At 40.8% G+C, this 18354-nt stretch overlaps 1 protein-coding gene and 1 non-coding gene across 3 annotated transcripts in view; both read left to right on the top strand.

Moving 5' to 3' along the window:
* Window positions 1-217: 217 nt before the first annotated feature.
* adam11 (ADAM metallopeptidase domain 11) overlaps window positions 218-18354 on the top strand; it is a 33792-nt gene continuing 15655 nt past the window's right edge. For both annotated transcript variants that reach the window (XM_044013458.1, XM_044013457.1), the window contains exons 1-8: window positions 218-587; window positions 1612-1745; window positions 6676-6752; window positions 8490-8556; window positions 14009-14091; window positions 15221-15278; window positions 16507-16570; window positions 17657-17775. In XM_044013458.1, coding sequence (XP_043869393.1) covers window positions 542-587; window positions 1612-1745; window positions 6676-6752; window positions 8490-8556; window positions 14009-14091; window positions 15221-15278; window positions 16507-16570; window positions 17657-17775 — 648 coding nt within the window. In that variant the 5' untranslated portion in view covers window positions 218-541. The remainder of the gene's footprint in view (window positions 588-1611; window positions 1746-6675; window positions 6753-8489; window positions 8557-14008; window positions 14092-15220; window positions 15279-16506; window positions 16571-17656; window positions 17776-18354) is intronic.
* On the top strand, window positions 3380-3452 carry trnav-uac. Its single transcript has one exon. It is a non-coding gene; the product is annotated as a tRNA-Val (tRNA).

Below are 18354 nucleotides of genomic sequence, written 5' to 3'. Positions count from 1 at the left end.
AAAAAATAAATTAAACCTATAATATACATCCAATTAATTTAAATTATGATGAGTAGCTGGACGTTATTGCGCATGTTTGAGCAGTTAATTAAATCAGGGGCCTCAAATGTCATCAGAGTGGGAGTGGGTGGGTCTGTCGAGCCCCACGTGCTCCATATGTCACAATATCATCTGCTCCTCGCGCAGACCAGTGAGGTTATAGGCTGAGACATAAGTGAGTGTGTGTTAATGTGTGTGTGGGAGAGAGGGAGAGAAGAGTGGAGTTCAGTGTCAGTGACACACACCATGTTGTTGGTGCTGTAGGGTCCGAGCGCAGGAGCCTCTTCAGGGCGCTCAGAGCTGGCAGAAGGCGGACACAGAGGTGAGAGATGCGGGCGCAGCGTCTGAAGGAGGCGCGCTGTTGTGATTCTCTTCATCGTGAAGCTCACTCCTCCTCCTCCCGCTCCTCCTGTCGCTCCTGCTGCCGTTGCGCGCTCCGCGCTCCCCATCGATCCATTTAACGGCTTCGCACCGGATCAATCAGTGGGACTATGTGAGCACCATGCTCGCGGTGAGATGCCTGCTGTTCGCTGCAGCGTGTGCCACAGGTAACAACGCTGTGTTTCCTCCATCGCCTCAGTCAGGCTTTAGTTTGCTGCGCGTCACGATCACAAAGAGATGGTGCGTTCACTGTCACTGTTTACCCAACAACGACTGTGTTGTTGCTTTTTGGGCTGAGCGCTCTTTAAAAAAAAAAAAAAGATATGGTATATCTACCCGTGTGCACGAGGACACGATTTGGATAAAAAATAATAATAAAAATTGCGCCTTTTTTCCACCTAATATATTTCATTTCCTCTGATTTTTTTGTAAAAAAAAAAAAAAGCAAGAGAAGCTTCCAAGGTGTTTCATTTCAATACAAAGTTCATCTGTGATGGGAATGGCGCGTTATACCACATAACACTATCAAAGAATGAGAGCTTTATGTTTATGTATGTATTTCGTTGGCATAAAAATGATAATGTACAACCTTTACTTAACCAGGAAAGAGAATTGAGAGTCTAGACGTCACAGACAGACAAATAACAACAAATGATCATAGAATACTGAAAACATTGATGTGGAATGTGCAGCTGGTTTTCAAATTGCAGTTTGTATTTGAAAGCCAATTATGGTCCTTTGTTCAACTTTTTATTGTAGTGTGCACTGAAGTACAGCTGCACAATATTCTAAAAACATTATATTGTGATTATCTTTGACTGAAATTGCAGTAGGATTTCCTATTTGGTTCAGTTTTACTGTCTTTTTGACTAAAAATCTTTTGACATTTTGTTGAATTCCTGCAGCGCTTCATTATAATGTTTTTTTTGTCATATATTTCATCTCTATCAAACGATTGCAGTGTTTTTTTTTTTTGATATTGCAATTTTGTTTTAAGGAAAATTGTTGGGCTTTATTGGACAGGACAGTGAACAAGTGGGAAGACAACATCCACAGGTGGAATTGAACGCAGGTCACTGCAGCTGGACTCTTTGCCCTATGGGGCTCCAGCTCTTCTAACTGAGCTGTTTCGATTGCTCTGTTATTCATCGCCTTACACTAAACCTTTCCCGGTGTGTCTGTCCTCTGCAGCTCTGCAGGGAGAGCTCCCTCTCGCAGACGAGGTCGTTCAGCCCAAGCGGCTCCTGCATCAGATCTACTCACAGGAGGAGCTGCTTCACAGCCGCCTGGACACCAGAGTCCGAAACCACAGCGCCGGAGAGCAGGTGAGTGCTGCCTGCACCTGTGACTCCCCTCCACATCCACGTGTCTGTGTGTGTGTGTGTGTGTGTGTGTGTGTGCCCTCACTCAGCACACATTAATTACCTTTTCCTTTCACTTCAGTGCACATTCATTGTAGTCATCTCTGACATCAAACCAGAGACCAGAGCAGGGCATTGCCATGAGTGTGAAGGAGTGAATGCAATCAGAGTGACATAGATTCGTCCTCCCTGTGAAAGTGTCCATGCCACTACAAACAAAGAATAATGACGAGGGTTCGTTCAGTTCTTCTAAAACCATATAAACAGACTTTATCAAAGTACTGTATTACCCTTTTAGTCAAGTGACGATGCATCGAACGTACTAAAACTTAAAAAAAAAAAAAAACATATTTAAAGAAGTATCATGTGATTACTTCTAAAAAACAATCAGCTGCTCTGTGTCACGTCGTGTTTTTCAAGGTCATGTGTCACTATACTCTTACCCCCACCACCACCACCACCCAGTAGTGACACCTCTTGTCCAGATGCCCAGCTTCCACGATAGGGAGCAAGACAAATGGGGGGAAAAACAAAGTCAGCCAACTCGCTCTTCTCCACTCTGTTAGATTATATTTCATGCCTCTACCTGTCCTCTCTCATTACCCTTGCCATAAAAGCTGCCTGTCAGTCAGCGTCAGGCCGAGCAGTGGAAATAACACCATTCTGCCTTTGAGTCGCCCTCTGTGGTCAACACGTTGTCTCATGACCTTTATCTCTCGCTCTCTCTCTCCCCCTCTCTTGCTCTCTCTTATCTGAGACTAGAATATTATGTGCTCCTTAAGTGTCCTCATATCATTTTCATTTATATGTTTAATGATGGAGTCTCTGCAGCATCCTTTTAGCAGTAACCTATACAATACATTAAGCACTGTAGTACTTATAGAGCATTGAAGTTTAAAGCCACATTTAACTGGTTTGTCGAGCATTCACAAAGGAGCAAAACTCAATCTTTATCTATTAGACATTGTGTTGTGATAATAATCAATATTGACTGGTTTGAACCTTTTTTATTATGATAAATATTTGGCTTTATCTCCCAGCTCTAGCTGCAAACAATGATTATTTTGACAATGTATTAATATTTTGATCGTGATCTTGAAGTTGTTTGCTCCCTAAAATGTAGGAAATGTTAAACATTTCTTTATCGGCTCTAAAAGATTATGATCTTTATATTCAATTTTCTCTCAGTGCCAACAATCATCAGAACATTATTCAGATTGAAGAATCTGAACTCAGCAAACCTTTATTTTTTTATTTTGTGAAAAATACAGTTGCCGATCAGTGTTGGTGATGTAACGTTAAAAGTAGTTACATTACAAAGTTACTGCCGTTAAAAAGTAACCAATGATGTTGCACATGACCATCTGTGACAAGTTACTTGTTAGTTGACTTTTGCGTGACTGGAAATGAAAACTTCTGTGATGTTTGACCATGAAACTCTTGTGGTGGCAGCAGCAGATGTTTATTATAGTCACACATGTTTCTTTCTTCATTAAGTGTAAAAATGTTATTTATAATCTTGTAGGAATGTAGGGAACTCCACAGAGTGACAGCTTCAGCTCGGTTGTGGTTGGAGGACACAGCCAGAGCCTGTAGCTGGTTTCATGGTGTAGTGGTCATCACGTCTGCTTTACACGCAGAAGGTCCTGGGTTCGAACCCCAGTGAAACCAGTTTCTTTGGATAGTCCATAGCCAGGAGGAAAAGATCTTAGCTTATAAGTGGAGGATTGCAGATCCCTTGTTTCTTGCCCACTTCCACCACTGCTGTGTAAAGGGTTAAATGCAGGTCAACTTCTCTATCACTAATTGGTGTGTGCAAAAATAGCTAATTCTATCAAGCTATATCCTCCACCTTCCTGGGCCTAGCAGCTGCAGGTGCAGGAGGTAATCCACTAAGGTGTCTGAAATTCCTTGAGCATTTTCTCCTCTAATAGTAAAAAAACACCAGCAGGAATAAATAGTAGAAGAAAAAGTGAGTATTCTAATTGCGGACTTAATGCATTAGGTGATTCATTATATGTGTGTAAATGGTCTGTATGTACATCATGTGATAGGCTGGTGACCTCTGTCAGTGTCAGCTGACATTGGCTCCAGCTCCCTTGACCCTTGAATGACATGTGGTGTGAAATAAGGATGGCTGGATCTGATGATATATTCAACTGCATGTGTAATGTGAAAGGTGGCGGGTGGAAGGTGTTGCTTGTAGCGATAAATCCACTGTGGACTTTCAAGGTCACAGCAAAACAAAGCAGTTTCCAATAGAGGGTACAGTTGGTTTCCAGTTTGGTTGATTACACAGTTATTTGTGTTTCCATTGTCTAAAGTTGAGATGGGACCGAGACCAAAATAACTGACATACGTCCCAGGTTGGGTGGTACTGAGCACAGTGGGGCGGGCCTGCAGTCCACTGATAGGTAAACAGAGAGTTATTAGTATGTGAACCAGCAGGAAAATCTGATTTTTTCTCCCAAACCACATCATTTTGTAGTGTTAATTGCACGTGATTGCAGTTACATTGTTACGTTTGTTTTGCAGTGCTCCCCGCTGTCGTCATGGCCAGCTTTACGTCACAATGACCTTGTGTGTTATGTTAAGAGTGATGCAAAAAAAGAGTGTCTGAAACCCAGTCAGTGTTCAGTGTTCAGATGGAGACACCATGATTATCAGGTGAGACGGCCAAGGACGGAGTTTCTGGAGTTAAGTCGAAAGGCTTTTTTGAAGACTGCTCAGATCCAAGGAGACGTGGGACAATGCCAAACATGAACATTAACAGTTGGGCATCCTCTGTCATTCTGCCAGTGAATCTCAGAGTTAAGGTATCTTGGGTTGAGAGGAGAGAGAGGCGTCATACCAAGAGTCGACCTTGGGGAGGACGGCGTAGTTGAGTTATCGGTCCTTTGCCCCAGCGAAGTTTGGTTCAACAAAGATATAATGAGGAACACTCTGCATTCAAATCTATCATGAATTAGATTTAAGGGGGGCGGAAACAATGTCATGTGGTCTCTGCTGTCCACACCTTCCCAAACTAATCCGGATAAAATCAAGATATGCAAATAAATCTCACTTCTGGCGGTCTGAACGAGGTCTAAGAGGTTTGCAGAGAGCGCACAGCAATGCTAATGAGAGCCTTTTGCCTTTCTGCTGGCAAAGTAGAGCTCCATCTCTTCATGAGGATGAGACTCACCTTGGACCAAGGTTACACTTGATCCAAAAAGCCTGCGGGATGATAAGACTGACTGTGCCGTCTTCAGAGAGAGAGAAAGAGAGAGAGAGAGAGAGAGAGAGAGAGAGGTTACTGCTGGAGGAGGTCGCTCTTTATCATCTCAGTCCTTTTTTTTCCTCCCTCCTCTATTCAAGCTGTTAAATGATTTCATATTTAACCTCCATCAGTTGACTTCCCTCCTCCACTCCGTCTTCATCATATTCTGTCACTTCTTTTTTCTTTTTTTTTCCCTCAACAATGTCTTTTTCACGGTTTCATCAAAACCATGACATACTTGACAAACTGTGTGAGTCACCTGTCTGTGTCACTGCGGAGGAGGAGGAGCAACGCCGTAGGAATATGAATTACAGGCGCACAACTGACTCAACTGAAAGTGCGCTTCCCATGTCTTAAATACTCAAATACAAACATATATATTATATCGTAAACTGGGGAAAGAACTTCGAGAGCAAGCTCTTTTTCAAGGTCAAAATAAATGTATAGGAATTACATTTTTAAAAAGAAGCAAATACAGTAGATCAAGCCCACAAGCACTGTTTAAAACGGTTTTGAATTAAGTAAACTTGTGCTTTTTATATATTATATTAATATTTTTCTTCCAATGTCCCTGTAGAAGACAGGAGCCCTAAGACATATGTAAGCAAGTGTAGCATTAAAATTGACCACTCTGATCCCTCCTGATTCATGTAGCATATGTACTGTATGTCACTTAAACCAAACAAAGAGCACTGCATTGGGGGAGAGAATGGGAGTAAAACCCAGTGCTCATTAAGAATAAAATAAAAATAAAATGGAAAAACAAAAATGACAGCCGTGTACAAAAAGATATGACACATTTTGATGTAGAATATAAAAATACATTCATTTGTGACTATTTAAATTGTTAAAAACCAGCACATTTTCACTTGCAGAAAATATAAACAATGCAAGAGTGAAAAGAAAAATCCCAAAGATCATTTTCATTTTGCATTGCGATGCGAGTCCTAACAAGTTGGTTGCAGATCTAACTCACCTCTGTTGCCCCTTCAAATGTATTTATATCCAATTAAACAAAAGTGTATTTGAAGTGTGTTGTGTACTGTTTTTCAAAGCCATGACATACTGGTCATTTATGTTTGATTTTTGTAATTAAAAATGTCTTATTAGAACCTGGACTGCACCAACTACATATTATTACACACAAGCAGCTAACGAGTATTTCTAAACTAGCACTATGTTAGTATAGTCATACTAGAAAAAGGACTAAATAGACATGGAGGTGCTGGTATTAAACACTTTTTATTCTCTTGATTGAAAATATAATGTTCACAAATAGAATGAGTTATTTTTGCACACACATCAATTAGTGTTAGTGAATTTGACCTCTGCATTATTACACACCAGTACTGAACGCACACAGGAGCAGTGGGGGAGCTGATGTCTTGCTCAGGGGCACCATCCTGGGATTTGGACTGGTGATTCTCTTGGCCATGGTCTCCACATGTTGGAAAAATAAAATAAAATTGTGATTTTTGTTTTACCTCAAAGCTGCTTGAGTAAAATAAGAGTGTTCAGGGATTATTCTAAAATGATGTGATGATTAATGAATGAATTAAAGAAAAACTAAATCAGTTAAGCTACGAATTTTGTCACTTTCTCATTCCGTTTTTTTCTTCTCTGTCACTTCCTCAGCCGGTCCATCTGGCCCAGTGCAGCTTCCTGGTGAAGGCCTTTGGCACTTCTTTCATCCTTGACCTGGAACTCAACCAGTAAGTCAGCACATCCACACTGACCCAGCTGGATACAGCTGTCACTCACTATCTTTACATGACATTAGACAAAAAACAACAACAACAACTTACTAACTAACTAAAGCACATTTGAACATTCGATTAGATTCCTTTATTGTACAAGTTATCCGAGGTGCAGCCAGAGCACCAGGCTGTGATGCAGTATGTGATTACTGACTCTATGGTTGCACCTGTACCACAGCAGCCGTGGTGGGAGCCTCCTCAGGAAGTGGAGCCTCTGGAGACCTTTCCTAGCCAACATGTTAGCTCTACTGAAATTGAACTAAATTGAATTTCTCAAAGTCAGACTAACACACCCATGTAATGCGATTTGGAGTTGAGCTACTGCTGCGTCCATACGTTCAGAAGTCAGAAAAGAGGCTGGCCTGCATGTTCTGTGCATGCACCACAAGAATAGGACAACAGAGACTCTCCACTAGTGGTTGTGTACTGTGACTGTTGTGGAGAAAATAATCGACAATGCAGACAGATTTACAACCTGAGCGAGGCAAAGCTTTATTTACAATCTACATGTTACATAGAAAAGACGACCTGGGTTTGCATGCTCTCCCCGTTTCCTCCGGGTTCTCCGGGTTCTCCAGTTTCCTCCCACAGTCCTAAAATATGCAGATTTTTAGGATTAGGCAAAATTGTGAGATTTTGAGAGTGAGTGAATGGTTGTTTGACTCTTTGTGGCCCTGTGATGGACTGGCGACCTCTACAGGGTGTAGCCTTCCCATTATGGCTGGGATTGGCACCAGAGACCCCTGCAAGCCTCATGTGGAGGATAAAGAGGTAGAAGATGGATGGATGGATGTTAAACAGCAGTGGAACAGTCAAATAGCCTCGCTGAGCTCAGATCTGACCACTTTCTATGTGCACTTACAGTGTTGTCCTTCCACATGAGTCTATTTCATTGCTTAAGGCATGTGCGTGTGTGTGTGTGTGTGTGTGATATTAGGAATTCTTCCTCACATTTCTCCAAATGTTTTCCTGTTATTTTGATAAAACAGCTGACACTCCCCAGTGTTTTTAGGTCATCATGTTCTTGGCTCATATTCACGGTCAGAACATTGTCTCCATCCTGGCAGCGATCATCATTTTAACACTGTCATCACTTATTCTTCCTGAATCCAGGGAGTTTGGCTCTTTCGTTTGGTCTCTGACCTTTGACCTACTCCTCCTTTGGGAATCACTGGTGCACATAATAAAACAAATGCAATTTTAATTTCCTCCCTTCCTCTTTGCAGTCCTTGCTGCTCTACCACTTACATTTATTGGATTAATGAAACACCTGTGCCTGGTTCTGAGAATCAACAATTCTTCACACGCCGTTTTACTTATGAATCAGTGATTTGTTTATCTCGACTGGTGCAAGTCTAAATAGCGTTTGCACAAATAGCACTCTGTGCTGAGGACCTGTATGACCGAGTCTCACACTGCTATAGTTTTGTGCTTTTAAAATGAAACAAGAAAGTATTTACAGATATACAGTTGTAGGTAGCATTTCTGCATATAAATATATAAAACTCACACAAACTCACAAGAAAACCAAACCAGATTCCCATGATCCTATGGTTTCCCAATTTTATAAAACTAAATCATCAAACTTTTGTTCTTGTATTGATTGAGAAACCCTTAGAGGAGGAAATGACACACTGTGCCTTTAAATATGATTTGAATGAAACATTTAAATGTCGTCCTCTCTCTTTCCAGTAATCTCCTGTCTACAGAGTATGTGGAGCGGCACTATGAGGATGATGGGCAGCTGTCAGAAAGTATGGTAGGTTAAATAAATGTTTTTTTGCTTTATTTGTTTTTAATGACCAGGATTTAAAGGGACAGTTCTGGCTTTGGCACACACTCACTGTAAACTGTTTAAAAAAAGCTGTTTAGCTGAGTTGAGCTGGGGTTTTTTTCAGAAAACGTACGTTCACAAGGCAACAACGACTATTCAATGAATCGATTATTAATTCATCAGTTCAATCAGTCCATTGACGTTTTTCTATAATTAAAGCAAGCTTTTCTGATTTTTCAGCTTCTTAAATGTGACTATTTTCAACGAATAAATCATGAATACTGAATAACGTTGGTTTGTGGAGAACATCATCGTGTCTAGGTTTGGTACTGATCATTTTACAACAAGTGAAAAATATCGACAGATGAACTGATTATGTAAACAATCATTAGTTGCAGCCCTACCTGCTATAGGATGATACCAGCTGTCAATCACACTCATATGTGCTCTGTTTTATCATCTGTTGTTAATCAAGTGAGAAGTAAGAAGTCATAGATTTCTAATCAAACTGAGTTGTTTAGCTTTATTACTCTTTTTAGTCAGAAATAAGAGGTTTATGTAAATTGTGATGGAGAGGTTTTGCTTCAGGTGTGTGCAGGCCCACTGTTTGTTCTGCTGTCGTCTCCTCAATCCTCCTCAAATGTGTCCTGAAATATATTTTAGCTGTAGCTGCATGAGCACCAATGATGGGATGGCTGACATGTTCTCCTCTCCGACATGCAGCAGCAGCAGTATAATTATGCTCATGAGTCTCGCGTCTTCACAGTGTCTCGGCCAAAGACAGAAAGTCAGTGCAGACAGATTTGACTGTCGACACCGTCTGGGGTTGACATTCACCTTTTGTCTGTGTCCTCCTGCTTTTATTTTGGTCTTTGTCTGTCCCTCTCTCAGTCTTTGTCTCGCTAATGCCTGTTCTCCCGTTCCGTCCCCTTTTCTCTGCCAAAGACCACCTGACCAATTAGTAAATGGTTGCCGTGGTAACCAGCAGCCAGCAGCAGCAGCACCAGGGTGGGTTTACATTGTCATGTCGTGACAGGATTTGAAATCATGTCCATTTTTCCATATTTTGCAACCAACTCCTGGCCTGACCTTTGGAAAATGTGTCATGTGTAGAAACTGTTATATAGAGACATTTATTTCTTCATATTTCTCTATGAAATTAACAACGAAGTACACAGATTATGTCAGAAAAAGTTGACGATTTAACATGTTCTAGAGCCTTTAAAATTAAGATCTAATTTGATATAGGGCTATTCATCATAAAAAAGGCCGTTGCCATCTTGATTTATTTCATTTTATTGACGTGCCAATAAATTCCTCCTGCCTTTGTGTGTCACTTAGTTATTGGTCCCTGTGGATCTGCACTCTTGCACGGAGCTGGTGACTGTCTCGTTTGGATTGAATCACAGTGACACAGACGAGAAGAGGAATTGAGTTTGTGACTAGGAATTGATGGAAGCTCTTCTATAGTTGTATCAGTTTCCGGCTTTTTGACAGGCCCCTTTCTATCACATCTCTCCTATCACAAAGTATGATGTAATGTCATTATCCAATAAAAATGAATATATATGGTAGTTTGCCAAAAAAAAAGTAAATACAGTCATGAAATTCATCGGAGAAATACAAAAAAGTGACATGACTCTTTTCCATTGTGGTCCTGAGTTCATGTGCTACTTAAAACATCATGTAGGTCATAATAACTTATAGATGAGTCATATAAAAACATATAAAATGTGTCTGATTGTGTCTGCAGCATCAATGGAATAAACTTGCTTCTCTTTGCTCTTTCAGGACGTTGAATTTTCAATTGTCTCATCTCAAAAATGCTGCGTCAAAGTCGAGACATGAAAAGTCCAGCTTATCTGATTCACCTACAGTTAAAAATGATTTGTTTGTTGCTCTGGGACATTACTGTTTATTTGTCTTAAGTGTTTGTACAAGCAGATTATTATTTCATTCATTTAGTTCTTTATTTCAAAGGGGGGGTCCTTGTCCTCTGAGCAATGATAACACTTATCGCCGGACCCCGTGCACCTCGTCTGAAAGTCACTCACAGTCGGTGTGCGTCTGTTGTGTCAGGCAATTTGATTGCCTCCATTTAGCCCTGTAATCCTACCTCTTATTTATTTATGCTCTTGTCTCGGGCTAAGTGCTGTGCGCCTAACTTGGCAATATGAAGATGAAAGTCTATCTCTTCCTAAATGGATGTTGCGCTGCTTAATATCAGTATGCTTCAAAAAATACCTGGACTTAATCAAAGAGTTTGCATACTGTATATCTGCGATCAGAGGCGTTCACCTGAACTTAAGGATGGACTGATGAGAGTTTGATGGTCAAAGAGTGTCATCTCATGAATCTGGTACATTTTTTAATAGCTATAGTTTGTGTTTCAATAAATAAAGGTGTGTGCGTTAGCCCGTGCAGGACACAGTAGTCGTGCATCCCAGATATAAACAGCTGACAGCCGCCGGACCACAATCAATGAGTCGGGCTCCAGCCACACTCTCACTAAGTAACACTCCTTCTTCACTTATGTCTTGCTGCACAAATGCTGCCTCACACCACGGCCACTGGCAAAGCCATGCTGCTCTCCTCCAGCATCCTTTCTAGATCAGAGTGGAACAGAAATTCAGAAATTGAAAACGTTATTCATTGTCTTGCTTGCGCTCACTTGTGCTGGGGTGGAGTTTGCATGTTCTCCCCGTGTCTGCTTGGGTTTCCTTCCACCATCAAAACATGTTAGAATGTTAGACATATTTGGTCAGGTTGGTCCCTTGTGGTGCAGCGGCTCTGATCAACCCTCCATCTCACCATGAAATTCAGTTGTATAATGACAGCAAAGATAAAGATTTGGTTCCTTATATTGTGATAAAGTCAAATAACAATTCTCATAGGCTTAATTTGTTTCTGACCACTTTAGCTTGAGTTACATGGGAAGCCGAGCTTACATGAAAGTAGTAAAGTCATGTATCGGTGGTTGTATAACCAACAACCATTATTTAATGGCAAATAATGCAGTTTTCATTGCAATGTTTATAATTTACATAAAGCAGATAATCCATCAAACAGAAATATTTTTCCAACCAGCAGCATCATGACGGACCCAAGTGAACACAAGTTATTAATGATAAAGCACAACACACACACACACACACACACACACACACAAACAATATACAATATTTATTAAACCAACAATATGGATTTTAATGTCTGCTCAAAAATGAATCTTTTAAGAAACTAAATATCATAAATAAATAAATATTAATTGTACATTTACAAGAAATGTTTTTATTGCACCTATTTTTGGACTTAATGTAGTGTTCATAGTTTAGGGAGGTGTGCACCTGCAAAACTACTTTTGAGTTCCAGCTTGGATTAAAGGCCAGTGATACATGACGTACAGTATTTCCCTGTTGCCTCTTTTCTTTGTGGTCATGGCAGACGACTGAAGTCTCAAGTGGCAGACATGACATGACATGAGCGGAGTTCATTACAAACACCTGAAACTGACCCTCTCTATGACTCTCTCTCTCTCTCACAGTGTCCTCACTCCAACATGTGGCTGTAATCTCCTCCCACTTTCCTGAGGGCTGTTTGATTATTTATTATCCCTCCAGCTGTAATCCTGCTCATGTTAACGCACAGTTTTTTTCTCCTCAGTTATTGATCGCTCACATATGTAAGTCACAGCAGGTGTTGTTGTGTTGTCTCATGACTGTAACGAGCAAGGCATCATTGAAACACTATATTCCTATATAACACGATCATGCAGGTGGAGCCTTTAACACTGTACAGTAATTATTAGTAGTTATAATTTCATTAAGAATGGTTTTACTTTATCAGAGAGATTGTTTTAATTGATGTCACAAATAGGAGGCATGAAGTTTTGAATAGCTTAAGGTTCACGTCATTTATTACTCACGCTCCTTGCATGACAGTGTAAGAAATGATCAAACGTGAAAAGCTGCTGCACTCCTGTGGGTCGTCATTATTTTGTTGATGATTTACCATCTCATCTCGGGGGCGATAGATACTATCAAGTTCCATGCTGGGAAGAGAATGAGCCAGTTCCTGAAAGCCAGGATAGCTCTGCTTTTTCAGCATTGATTTATTTCTTTTTAAAATGCCCATTTTAAATCTGTCTCTGGTATATCCTCCATGTTTATGTAAATGTTATTTATTTTACTTATTAGGGATAATGCTGACTTAGGCTGAATGATTGGGGTAAATGTTTCTGGTAAATGTTGTGGTTAGAATTGCAAGATATTATACATACTGTCTATATATATATATATATATATATATATATATATATATATATATATACATATATATATATATGTACATAAGTCACACTTCAGTCCAGTATTTGTTGTGTTGTGTGTAGAGAGATGGAGCAATATCACATGAGAACTTAAAAACAACAACTGTTAAACGAAAAGTGTAGAACAATTAAGTTGCCACCTTTTTGAATTGGTAATTTTGTTGTTTGAAATTGCATTTTGATTTCACAATGATTAATTGATGATGACCAAAATTGCACGATACTTAAATAATGAAAATACATTGAATAGCCACAAGGGGGCGACTCCGCTGGTTGCAAAACGAAGTTTAAAATGGGAATTAAATGGGATAATGATCCTTCTTTTCACTTGATTTATAACGCCACCATTTTCCTGAGGAGTTCATGGTCTCATTCGCTAGTTTGGAGTCTTCTTCAATTGCTTCAATGTTCATTATGAGACAAATAGTGTGTGGCACACATTGGTGTTCACACGTGTGATTGGCAGCAGGGATTATCCATTAAGAACCTGGTTGCAGGAGAAAACCTGCAAAAATTCGGGTTACAAAATATCTATACAGTGTCAGCCCAGTTGTTATTCTGGAGGCTTCAGATTCTTATCTCCACTTGAGGTTATCTCAATGAGTATGGGTAGCATGTTCTATTACAATTAAATAACATAAGCTTTGATTGAGAGATAGTGAGCGAGAGAGAGAGAGACAGTCACAGACACTTACTGTTATCTTTGTTTCACCTGTCCTGAATTACTACAGCCTGGAGTTTGGCTCTCACTGGTTCTGAAATATCACTCCCTGACTCTTCTTTTTCAAAATTGTGTTGTTTGAAGTGGAAATCTGGACGTTCACTTCCCTAGAGTGGAACTAGATTCCCTTTGTTCCATTTCTTCCATTTGATTTCTGGCTTTCCTGCTCTTTAATTACTCGACACACATGTACTGTATGTATGCATGCGTCCGCTTCTGAGAGTGTAGGTTTTCCCTGAGCTGTACAATAGTCGCTGATATCCAATAGTCGGGCCCACCAGGTCGCCCATAGGCCCCTCTGTGACAGCAAATACCTGCTCTGTGTTTGTGTAGGGGATCAGCAACAGGCGATGTGCGTTTGGTTTCTCACTGTGTAATCTGTGATTTAGGGGGGAGAGCATTGCTACTACCACGGGCAAGTGCGAGGGATACACGGCTCCTGGGCCGCGCTGTCCACCTGCCATGGCCTGCGGTGAGTCTAAGAGCTGGGTCGTACTTGTCACGCTCCACATCCACAGGTCCATGTCAGTCTGGTGTTCCACACATGCATGTTTACAGCAGCAATTTCTTACCTGGAAATCATCCTCACTTGTATTTCCTTGTGCACCAAATGACTTCCTCACATAAGCACAAGGAATTTATTTTACGGTTGTCATCGTCTTTGTTTCTTTTGACCAAATCATGAGCGTGCTGGAGATCTGCACAGATGTGGACCAACACAGAAATGGGTGGATGTCAAAATTTACACCATGTGGACCCTAAAAGTTTAAGATAATAAATAATAAACATGCATTACCAACAAAGAAGTACAGTTATAATGATATTTACCGTATAAACAAAGATTGAACATGGGAACTGATATTGCACTTGTGTAAATTTACAGTATATTGCACGTGGTGAGGAGGGATGAGCCGCCTGCTTATGTGCGGTAAAAGGCATTACAGTCAGGCACACGAAAACATGGCTGCCAGTCAGGACACAAGGAGGAACAGACTTAAGCACTTTAACAAAAGTGTTATTTAATAAAATATACTGCTTTATCTTGCTGTTGAACAGCCTTTTCCAAATGGAAACTGAGGTTTTGTGTCACTTTTGTGAGCGTCTTACTACACAAACCAAAGTCCACTGAGAAATCCAGCGTTTTAAGCTCATGAGGACAGGAAGCTGTTGATCTACTTCTGCCCTGTTTGATATTTGTTTCACTTAAATAAATCGGCATTTCATTTCAAATACCAAATTGGAAAAACGTTTGAACATACTGATAGAGGCAACATAACTCGTGTGTGCCATGATGTAACATTGTTCATTAAAAAATACTCTGGACTTTGGTATTGAGGAGTGAGTGGATTACAAAGAGACACAAACCACAGTTTCCAGTAAGAGGAGGCTGTGTAATGGTGAGATAAAGCAAACTTAAGTGGACATCGATTTTAGCCTTTGTTAAGTGGCTTAAGTCTGTTTTCCACTTGGCCGCCATGTGTCAGACTCAAAGCATCTAACGACCTCATTCTGTCATTGTAAGTCGTTTCTGTACCAACACCTGACGTGGAATAATAGTGTACAGCACATTGCAACCTGTAACCACCGCGTTTCTTTTTCAGTGGGATGTTCTCCGATGGGAACTTCTCTTATGTGATTGAGCCAGTTGGCCGTGGAGAGGTGAGTCAGGGCTTCAGTGGGATGGATCAGCGACAGACAGTTGCATCACTAGTAAACACACACACTTATCTTTTTTTTTCCCTACCCCGGGGTCATCAAACCTAGCAGAGCGAGCAAGGTCATGTTGTAAAGATGTCAAAACATTGGCGCCGGTTTTCTACCAACTCACTGAACAGATTTGAAAATCTCCGCGGTGAATCCACTCCCCCGTCTGTCTCACATTCTCTGTGCTCGTCTCCCCGTGACTTACAGCCACTCCACACCGCGTGACTCAATCTCTGAGCTGTTGTGTGGAAACGATTGAGTTGATATGCAATCCATCTCCTCCTGTCTCGTATCTAACGGCAGACATCACCTGATACACAGACGGCGTGATGATGATGATTCATGTGACAGTATAAGGATTTTTTTATTTTTTTTAAAAAAAGAAGAAGCTTTAAGAGCATTCAAAAATGTTCTGTGATCTAGTATTGAAAGGAAGTATATAGAACTTAGTGCAAGTGGCTGAGCATTTCCCCCCCATTAAGCCTCATGATAATCAAAGTGCAGCTCTGTTACATAGAGAGATGGATCAATAGCCTCCCAGCTCATCTCTGCCTCTCTCTCTCTCTCTATCTCCGATGGCTCATTTTCATAAAGTATTCATCCCCAGTTCAAGTGTACCACAGTGTCCAGCAGTGTTGCCGCTATTATGACAACCCAGTAAATGATTCATTATGTATCCGAGCACTTTCTTTCCAAGTTGATCGGTCTGCACCTCAGAGGACAAGGCACGGAGAAAAGCTTTTAAGCTCAGGATGAGGAAAGTCATTTCAAGGCACGCGCGATGCATAGGAGAGAGCGTCACTGATACACAGCTGCATTTCACTGTTAATAGTACAACATAAGTCCTGTTGTCAGATCAGTATATTCAAGCACTGTTTGGTCATTCCACTTCTGTTGGTAAAAACCTGGTGCTGCCTGACATTAAATTCATTTGGGTTATTAAAAATCACAAAAATAGACAGCCTCTTGGCACAAAGGACGCACAGAAGGGGAACTTTGTTTTCCGAGGACTGATGGCTTTGATTATTTGTTGCGTTTGCTTTTGAACAAATAGCTTTTGTTACTGAAGTCTAGCATTTGCACAGAGCGTTTTGTACATTGCATATTTGTACGACTCAGCATATTTTTCCTTTTGTATCACATATTAAAAACATCTGTAATGCTTTTTTCTGACGCCCTCCAGGAGCACAATGACCACACTGTGCACCGCATGCCAGGCATTGACCTCTTCCAACCTCCATGTCCAGGTAAGTAGGCCCATTGTTTTGATAACAGATCACTTTTCAAAGTAACTTTTCTTTTCAGCTGCTAAACTGTTCCTGTCCCTACTGAGAAATGGAAAGAAACAAAAGGTGTCCTTGTCTTGTCGCCTTCCCTTTTTCTAAATCCGAAGCCTACACATTCTGCTGTGAACGCAGATCTAGTCTGTGTTTGACAGACTGCGGCTGCTGTAGTAAAACGTCAACATATCAAAATGAGATTGTGATGAAGCTGGCAGGAGGCAGCTTGTTATTGACACTCCTAAAGGCTGCCTGTCATTACTTGTTTAGAGGAGACATGGCCAACACACACACACACACACACACACAAACTTGTTTTTATATTTTCATGAGGACACATCATTGACATAAATGAATCCCTAGCCCCTTATCCTAACCTTAACCATCATAACTAAGTGCTAACTTAGCTCTAAAACCAGGTCTTAGTATAGTATCCCTTATTCTTGCCCCAGATAAATGTCTCATTTGGGAGTATTGCTCCTCTCTGTCCCTGTAACACTCTCTGGATTGAACCTCCTCCCTCTTTCCTGTTACTCAATCTCATCCATCCATTCCCTCACTGTACCTCCTCACCTCTGTCTCTCTCTTTCGCTCTCTGTCTCTCTCTCTCTCTCCATTTAGCCCGTCATTCTATCCTTTCCTCCTCTCTTCTCCTGTGGTTGTGTGATATTGATTTCTCCTCTTGGAGCAGCAGTGGACTGTAGGACAAGCTTACATTCATCCATGCACTGATGACGAGCCACTTTTCTGTCTCTCTCTAACTTACTTGGTTTTCCCTCGATGTGATGTGAGTGTGTGTGCACCTGAATTTGTGACCTCTTTTCTGGCATATACAGTGACCTTGTCAGGACCAGTAGTCCTCACGGAGACCAAATGAGTCCTATTGAGACCTTATTTCTGAGGAACTGGTTAAGTTTGGTGCAAAGAATTGCTGAATTGTGTTTAGGTTACAGTTAGGGTTAGTCATTAACTGGTTAGGGTTAAGGTTAGGTATAATCCTTTGTTTCGTGTTGGCCAAATGAATTCATGCACAAATCTGTGTGTGTCTGTCAGGATGCTCTGTGAACAGCACTCGGCCTGAGGAGCAGCCAGATGGCCTCAGTGAAGGAGACGAGTGGTCTGAGGATGGAAAGCCCGTCGCTGCAGGACGACTGAGACGCTCAAAGAGACAAGTCAGTGTTCATACAGCCCACGTGACACACACACACCTGCATGTAGTTATGCACACAGCTCACCTGCCACGAAGACATATGTAGTATAGTATAACACAATTACTATTTTAGAGAGAGACACAGAGCTTTCTGAAATTTAAGGAAATGAATCAAGGGACAGCAGCAAATTTAAGGGCTTTGGGATTTGAAAGTTGTGCAATCGGTGTTATCAGACCAGGAAAGTTAATACAGCAACAGCTCCTAAACCTTTCATCCCCAAAAGTAATTGTGCCAGAGTCCTCATTATCTCAAAGGACATTAATCACGTCACAGTGTTATCAATAATGATGTTATTAGTCAGTCTTTCATAATCACCCTTTTCTATCTTTTGTTACAATTATGACTAAAATAGAATTTTTAAAATCCTATTCCTGAATGCCTCCATTGTTCTGACCCGATTGACGACTGGTTGTGACATCGCCTATAAGATTGTGAACTCCCATCTACCAGCTGTTAATCACATTTTTGTCCACTCATATGTGTTATGCGTTATCATCTAGTTTCCTCTACCTGGGAACAAACTTAATCATGTTTTTTTAT

This window comes from Solea senegalensis, linkage group LG18 (assembly GCF_019176455.1).
Source record: "Solea senegalensis isolate Sse05_10M linkage group LG18, IFAPA_SoseM_1, whole genome shotgun sequence".
Classification (NCBI taxonomy): Eukaryota; Metazoa; Chordata; class Actinopteri; order Pleuronectiformes; family Soleidae; genus Solea; species Solea senegalensis.
The sequence above is the reverse complement of the archived record's forward strand: the minus strand, read 5'-3'. Positions and strand labels throughout refer to the sequence as shown.